The sequence below is a fragment of the Gallus gallus genome, chromosome 2, assembly GCF_016699485.2.
Source record: "Gallus gallus isolate bGalGal1 chromosome 2, bGalGal1.mat.broiler.GRCg7b, whole genome shotgun sequence".
NCBI lineage: Eukaryota > Metazoa > Chordata > Aves > Galliformes > Phasianidae > Gallus > Gallus gallus.
Window position 1 is genome coordinate 67,512,720 of NC_052533.1, and position 8,589 is coordinate 67,521,308.

The following is an 8,589-nucleotide window of genomic DNA, read 5'->3' on the forward strand; positions in this document are numbered from 1 at the left end:
CACATACTCTTCTTCCAATTAGGATTGTTAGGCAGCGATCATGCAGCTCACTTGACTTTCTTCTCTCTTGGAGGCATCCTCTGTCCTCAGCATTCCTTTCCCATGCTGTTTATCTTGTTCTGCAGCTTGTGCTCTAAATATTCTTTCTTGAATCCCCACATTTTATCTGCAAGCAGCAGGCCGAGAGGTAGATGTTGGCCTCCCAGCCCACTGGAGCCGTGCTCTGACGGCAGTGCGGTGCCGGCCTAGCGCCGCCGTCGGGGCCGCCTTTTGGGGGGCGGGGGTGAGGCCTGGGGGCTGCTGTGGGCCTTCCTCTTCGGGGGGCGCCGGGGCCCCCCACACGAGCGATCCCTGCCCTGGGTGGAGGGGCCCGCTGCCACCGCCTGCCATGGCTCCTCCTGCGGCTCCTCCACTGAGGGCGCGGTGGTGGTGCTGGGGTGCCCAGCTCCCCCAGTAGAGCTGCCGGGCAGCTCCTCGGTGCTGGGCCCTGCGGGGCTGGTGGAGCGGCCTGGGCGCAAGGCAGGAGGCTCCCGATGGGAGGTGGTGGTGCTGGGGCTGGCTGCGGGGCTGTCCTCCCGCTGTCCTGCAGCACAGCCTTCCTGCTGGTCGAGCTGGCGGCGGATCACTGGGCCGTACAGGGCTGCAGCGGTGCTGATGAGCCGCCTTACAAAGGGCACCAAGTCAGCATCAGAGAATGGCTGCAGCTCCTGCACCAAGGCCTCCTCGTCCAGTCCGAAAATACAAAGGAGGCCTACAACAGTCCACTGTCCAACACACACTGCCCACCACCCATTTCTGGTCAACTGCTGGATCTCATCCTGCAGCCAGTGGAGCAGGGGCTCGAGGTCTTCGGGATGTCCATCAAAAAATGCAGCCCAGACCTCGGCGGGGAAGTTGTGCTCAGGTGGGATGAGCACCGGCTCTGCAGGCCCCTGCTCGTCCTGCAGGCCGTGATCTGAGCGTGCTGCGGGCTGCGGGACAGCACACTCGAGGTAATCGTCATCCGACCTCACCGAGTATCGGATGGTGGTGATTTGGTGCCCACATATGGCACAACTCGGCTTCTTCTCTGCCCACCAGATGGCACAGCCGTAGCAAAGCTGGTGTTGGCAGGGGGTCACATAGGTGACATCCTCCCGACTTTGCCCGCAGATGGGGCAGGTCCAGTTGGACGGCACGTCCATGGCCCCGGGCTGTGCAGTGGGCTGGGAGAGCTGAGGTCAGGAAACTGCTCCCCTCACAGGTACTGCAGCAGGCAGAAGGTGTTACGAACTGCAAAGAGAGAGAGAGGCCATGGTCACTCGCTGTCCCATGGGCAGGCAGCTGTCCAGATGTCCTGGTCCCTCAGCAGCAAACCCTCCCACTTCCCCACCACTTCCCCACTGCACCACTCACCTCTGCTGCTACAAGTGCACCCTGTGTGGCCCCAGCTGCCTGAGGCAGGCAGGGCTGGGGGAAACGCTGGTGGTACTGTGGGGTGGGCACCAAGAACTGCTGCCAGCAGCCCCACAGCACAACTCAACCAACTCGCTCACTGCTCCAAGTCTCGCAGCTATGCTCAACGGGAGTCCAGGCACAAGTGCACGCTGGCCTCTGCCAGATCCCAAATCTGTACAGTGAGGGCTAGCGAGGTCACAGTCATTTCCATTGCTGACATCACAACCGCTTGGTCGGTGACCTCACTGTCCACTGCTACATGTATTGGGGCCCCAGGCTAGGCCTCCATCACCCTCCACCATTCCATGATTTTCCTTTGTAATGGTGACATATTGGGGAAAATAAAAATTGCACACATTTACTCTCTCCACAATAATCCATCTTCTGTGAATTGTTTACACTTTCTGAAGCTTAGTGAGACACTTTTTTTGCCTCTTCTGGTTTGGATGCAATACAGATTGATGTTGGTCTCTACTCCAGGCTTTCTTTTTACACTGAGTGCTCACAGCAGGGTGTTTGCTCACACTTTCCTATGCCACCTATTGTAAGGAACCTGCTTCATCATGGGGTAAGACTAGATGATCTCCAGAGATCCCTTTCAACAATCCCTCCCTTCAATTCTGTAATTCTTAAAAGTTGATGGAGATGAGAATTGATGATAAATTTTGTCAGAGACAATGTGGCTAGACAGGTACACAGAGCCTGCTTTGCTGTAGAAAAGAATAAACTTCATGATGCTTTCAGCCCTAACTCTTAGAAATCTGTTACACTGGGTGTTCAGATTACTTATTGCTCATGTGGTGATAAGCAACAATTTACAAAACTTGGACCTGCTTACAGATTTATGTCTGACTGTGAGACACAAGCTACAACAATCACTCTACTTTAACCCTTGCATACCAGAGGCTGTAGAACCTGATCTGCAGATCCAGTTTTGTGAGATCCATAATTTCTTTTTTGATTTCAGCATGCATTTTTGGAAGACTGGTAGTGATTTGTCACTCTTACATAATGAGAGCATCTACCATACACTTAGGAGTTGCTCCAAAGCTTCTTTAGGTTTTCAGAATCCTAAATGATGTCAACATGCAGCAATCCAAATGGTACAGTATAAACTTTTAGATTTTTTTTAACTTGATGAAATACTGGCTGGGAAGCTTCTCTTTTTCTTTTTACAGCAGTGTCTCTGAAGCAGGTAGGGCTGTTAAGCCTGCTAGGCATTGCGTCTGTAAAGACATTTCAAAGAGAAATGCTGCTACATCCCAGCAACACATAGTACAAAATCCCTCGCTGAATTCATATATGGGTAGAGGTGTTGGCTGTTGCAGATGGCAAAATTGGATGATGTAAGTCAACAATACAGCCCTGAAGCTACATTTATTCAATCATGAATGAAGTCATCACTGAAGGGACTGTATTCCATTCAGTCATAATTCACTAGCAAGACCTAATATATAAAATGCTACGCAGAGAAGACGTAGGCGAAATATTTGTCCTTGGCTCTCTATACAGACTGCCAATATGAGTGTCCCTTTCTGATGAGTTCATGAAGAAGAAAGGCTCAGAAACAGCCATAAGTATGTTGTTTAGGACAGTGATTACCCTTGAGGATAACACATGCAAAGCTAAGAAAAATATTATTTCAGATTTCATTTTTGTTCCTGACAAATTCTGTTGGAATGCATGTAACAGTAGAAGAAAAACTTCAAATTCACAATGCTGAAGTATATTAAAAAATACATAGAAGTGGAGCATGTTTTTCACAATTTAAGAAAGGCTGTTTTCCCAATTGGCTGGATTAATCTCACTGTGAATTACAAGTGTATAAAAGTGGAGTCATCCCATTTCTAGAATAAACTGACTTACTCTGGAAGGTAACACATTTCCTGCATACACACACCTGAACCCAAATCACAGTAAATTTCCAAGCATTTCCATATTTTCAGTTTCCAGCAGGAGTGGAGTGAAAACTAACAAAACTAAGAAATCTGATGGAATTTGGCTCAAAACGTATGAATTTACATTTTCCTTTCCAAAGAGGTACTACCAGACCCATTCCTGTACTATGAGAGAAAATATACTGCTACCATCTGCCACAGACTGTGAATGTCTTTCCCAGTGAAATGGTTTAGTAAGACCCAAGTCCACATTAAGCTTCCCGTTTTCTTGAGCCAGCCTGTAAAAGTAGGGGATGGAAGAGGAAATATTAATTTTTGAATGTCGATTTTGTCAAAGCAGATGATTTATCAAAGGTTGAATTCTCAGCAGCATTTAAAGATGAATGCAGACTTTGGTGGCATGTGACCACTGAGCAGCACCAGTGGCACTCAGGGGAAGAACGCCAGGGGCATGGAGTATATCACTGTCTCAAAGCCACGTCTCCTCCCCTGTGACTTTACAGTGTTCCCCTAGAGGGGCTGGGTTTCTTCAAGAAAGCCTCTGTCTCTCCCACCTGCTGTGGGAGCATCATCCACAGATGTGGAGTGAGAAGGGACCAGTCATGGCTGGAAGGGGCTGGCTTTCAAAGCAAGACCTAATTTTCCTTTGGCTGCTGCTGCAGCTGCAGAAGAAAGTGTGCAAAGACCAAGAGCTTTGAGAGAAGGATGCCTAACCCATGCGTGAGACATTTGTACTGATTCAGGCTTCAGGTAGGGGCACAGTAGAGTTGTGGCACATCCCCTTGACACAGAGTCTGAGGACTCCTCAACTTCTAGTACATCAAGTCTTGCCCCAAGGCTACCCTTTGCCTATAGTGCCATGGGTGCAATGTGGCTTTATTTTGGCTCCAGTCTTTCTGGTGCCGAGTACAGCTTTAAACCTTTTCTTCCTGGACTTTACAGCTACAACACCCTGCCTAAACATCTGGAGTTCTGAGTGAATTTGAAAGAAGGGCTCTTAGGACCCAGCCCTTCTCTGCCATGCTGGTGTACTTCTAGTGCAATTAAAAGGTTACAGAAGGAAGCCACTCATCCAGGACTACTGTACCAGCAGCACTCCCCAGGGCACTGTGCTCCAGGCAGACACGTTCCCTAGTGCAGCCTGTGGTCTGGGTCTTCTACAAAAGCAGTGTTTGTGCTTTTTGTCACACCACATCCCAGTGCAGGGGAGGCTTGAAGGCACTGTGGCCAGACTGACTGTGAGCACTCCCAAGCTGCATGCCTGTTGTCAGTTTCAAAGTCTCCTGAAATACAATGAAAAGACAAGGCACTATAGAAGAGATATTGCTTTATTTATGCTCAGGGTGCAAGATGGATAACAGCACTATCCACATCCATAAACCAAAAGTTCTCAATACTCGCCTATCTAATACATAAGGCACACCTATCTATCACATATTCACGAGATTACTGCGTTTACAAGGTTACACCAACACATCTGAATCTTCTGTGCTTGCATGTGGGTCTTCAGTGGTCTCTGGTGGTCATTTAGGGAGGTGTCCTCCTCCTCACTTTGTCCATGTATGGGCACAGGTTGTCTAAGAACACCCAGCTTCCACCTACTTTCTACTGGTTACTATAGAGGACGTTACTCTTATTATAGAAGCCTTGTAGTTAGGAAGGATATTTATCATAGATAAGCAATACATCTGGAAGCTATAGCAAATACCTTAATTAGACAAAAAGGTTGATCTTCAAGGACATCACTCTAATTATCTCGTGTAGAATTTCATCTGGAAATGATAAGCAACACAAATAGCAAATAATTGATTTTCAGATTTCATGCCCACTGGAGGTCCTGTCTTGGGCAAGTGATCTCATTGTGCATATGCTGAAGAGGGTCAAAGTAATGTAGTGGGATTTGGACAACATGCATCTTAACTCCTACCTTTCTTACTGACAGTTTTTGTTAACCTATGTCAAACTGATCTTTCTTCATCATTTCACCAGGTAGAAAACTAGAGAAAAACAGAGGTTTTACTTTCCTGCCTTTCTCCTTATCTTTCCTTACACTTATCCTTCCTGCCTTATCTACCTGCACTGTTAGATACTCTGCCACACTAATTCTCTTTCACTGCATGGCTCTCACGTCATCTAACACCAAAGTCCCACACTAACGTTAGTCATTTATAGTCACTTTCAGCTATCACAGTGGAGCAGTATTGCTGACATGAGGCCTGGCTGTGCTGTAGACGTGACTTATTGTATTGATGCATTCACCTATTCCTGGCACAAGGCATTGAACCAACCGGTGGTTTGGCTCCTCTCTTTCCATGCCAAAAACTGATAGCAGGAAGCATTCTCCATGATTCACTCAGCCTTAAGGAACATGGAGATCATGTGTGCCTGTGCCACCTAGTGTCACAGTGATGTGATTTAATAGAGTCCCAATTAGCAGACAGGCCTCATGCAGGCCAATAGGTACTTGTTGACAGACAGTTGAATGTGACTGAGCGTTGTGCCCTAGCATCCCAAAGGGCCAACTATACCCTGGGGTACATCAGGCCCAGCACTGCCATCGAGTGCAGGAAAGGGTTGTCCTCTCTACTCTGTGCTGTGCAGTTGCACCTCCAGCACAGGGTGCAGGTTTGGGTGCCACAATATAAGGACATAAGACTATTAGAGACTGTCCAAGGGAGGACCACAAAGATGGGGAAGGATCTGGAGGGCAACGTGTATGAGGAACAGCTGAGAGCCCTTGGTCTGTTCAGCCCAGAGCAGAGGAGCTGAGGGGAGGCCTGGTGGCGGCTGCAGCTCCTCGCAGGGAGCGGAGGGGCAGCGCTGAGCTCTGCTCTGTGTGACTGCGACAGAGCCCGAGGGAACAAGAGGGTGGTGGGTATGGAACAGGCTGCCCAGGGCAGCCCCAAGCTGCCAGAGTTCAAGGAGCATTTGGACAGCGCTCTCAGACATCAACTTTGAATTTTGGGTGGTGCTGTGTGGAGCCAGGAGCTGGACATGGTGATCCCTGTGGGTCTCTTCCAACTTGGGATGTTCTATGATTCTATGATATCTTCATTTAACGTCATTAATATATTTTATTGTCATTACACTCAGTTGAACACAATAACTGACACGGATTTTGAGAATATTGTAACACAGCAACTCAGCAATGGGAAGCATTCCAAAATGTGACCATACACGTCTCTCAAACTGAAGCTACACTCTTGGTGTAATACTTCATTAGCTCCTCAGGAGTCTGTCGTGATGTTATTACTCAGCATTCAGCCAGTATTTCCTTAGGCAAAACTAGCTGCAAAGTCACATAACAGGAATACTGTATAGTAAAGCTTAATTAAGAAGTATAATATTTAGCCTGTTATCTGTAAATATACACGTGCCTTTTCTGATTTATTAATTTATTTTTTTTTAATCTCATTCACAATCATAGAAACATGTCTATATGTGGAGTTTCGGAAGACTGCAAAGTGTGACTGGAGAGGCATTACTAACATGCCTGTGACTTGTGTACTGTTTTAGACCTAGGTCTAAAAGCTAGGTGTAGCATTACAGATTTGAAAACCATAGGTACAGATGGCACAGCCAGAAATACTACCTACAGGAAAACAGGGTTGGAACAAGATGACTCCCCCTCTACGCAGCACTGGTGAGGCTGCACCTCAAGTACTGTGTCCAGTTTTAGGCCCCTCACTGTAAGAAAGACATCGAGAGCCTGGAGCGTGTCCAGAGGAGGGCAACAAAGTTGGAGAAGGGTCTGAAGCACAGACCTTATGAGGAGCGGCTGAAGGAGCTGGGATTGTTCAGTCTAGAGAAGAGGAGGCTCAGGGGAGACCTTATTGCTCTCTATAACTACCTGAAGGGAGGTTGTAGTGAGCTGGGGGTCGGCCTCGTCTCTCGTGTGACTAGTGGTAGGACTAGAGGGAATGGCTTCAAGCTGCGCCAGGGAAGGTTCAGGCTGGACTTTAGGAAATACTACTTCTCTGAAAGGGTGGTCAGGCACTGGAATGGGCTGCCCAGAGAGGTGGTGGAATCACCGACCCTGGAGGTGTTCAAAGAACATTTGGATGTTGTGTTGAGGGACATGGTTTAGTGAGAACCATTGGTGATGGGTGAATGGTTGGACTGGATGATCCTGTGGGTCTTTTCCAACCTTAGCGATTCTATGATTCTATGATCTTTAAGATCCCTTCCAACCCATATCATTCTGGTTCCTGAACGCTGCTCTTACCTCCAACATTTCCTTTGCCTTCTCATTTCCCAGAGCCTGATTACATCCAGGAATTTTTGCTACATTGTACCCTTTCACATTTGCAATAGAAGAACAGCTGTTACTGATCATCCCCAAACAACGAGCCTTCAGCATCCTGCCTGGTGTGCACATATGAAGACATTAAGCAAAACAAGCTGCCAAGCAGAGGACTTTAGGAAGAAATTACATCAACCTTCCTAGATATAGGGCTGACTGTGCTTGTGCCTTTTACCTTCATCCCAGAGCAGACTGTACTGGGCTTAGTTGGAGGCAGGTAGAAAAACGAGGATTGTGAATCTAAGGAAGCATTTCCTCAACAGTATTACAATAACATAGGGAAGGATATGACAGTAATTTAACACAACTGTTGCACCGACTTAGCAGAAGTTCATTAGTCTGAAACCCATATAGCAAGTTTACAAGAGTTGTTTACAATGTGCTGTGCTTTCTGAGTCACGTCATTGCTCTTACTCTGCAGACCTGTTAGTTGAGTTTCATTACTGAGCTGCAGGTGACTAACGCCTGACTGCTTATGACTGTCAGGAATTATTAAGAGCTGGTTCTGTGAATAAAAAGCATTCTGCACTCAGATTATGCAAAAGACAGTGCCGCTGAAAGCAAGCAAATGGTACGAGAAAGAAGAGATGTAAGAAAAAATGTCTTTGTGTCCCAAACGTGAGGCATGAGGAAAAAACGTGATTTATTCAAAACCCTATAAGTGACTATTTAACATTTTACAGAAATGATCACAGAATCGCAGGGACTGGAAGGGACATCTGGAGAGCATCCAGCCCAACCTCTGCTACAGCAGGCTCCCCACAGTAGGTCCTGATCAGATCTCAGCCCGGTTCAGCCCTATCCCCTACATCAGTGGTGGACCTGACACCACCCCCATTCCCTCAGCACCACTGCTGCGCGCCAACCCACGAACTTCCGCTTCCGGCGCCCGGCCCGCATGCGCTCAGCCCCTCGGATAGGGCGGGGCGAGGCGCGGCGTGCTGACGTCAA

At 47.8% G+C, this 8,589-nt stretch overlaps 1 protein-coding gene across 1 annotated transcript; it reads right to left on the reverse strand.

Moving 5' to 3' along the window:
* Positions 1-231: 231 nt before the first annotated feature.
* LOC121109599 lies at positions 232-1,669 on the reverse strand. The gene is made up of 2 exons (XM_040695861.1): positions 1,396-1,669; positions 232-1,272 (listed from the first exon to the last, which is right to left on the reverse strand). The coding sequence occupies exon 2, from the start codon at positions 1,182-1,184 to the stop codon at positions 246-248; it is 939 nt and encodes a 312-aa protein (XP_040551795.1). The 5' UTR covers positions 1,185-1,272; positions 1,396-1,669; the 3' UTR covers positions 232-245.
* Positions 1,670-8,589: the final 6,920 nt, after the last annotated feature.

Coding starts and splice junctions, on each gene's coding strand:
- LOC121109599 (XM_040695861.1), bottom strand. CDS start 1,184: ATGGACGTGCCGTCCAACTGGACCTGCCCCATCTGCGGGCAAAGTCGG.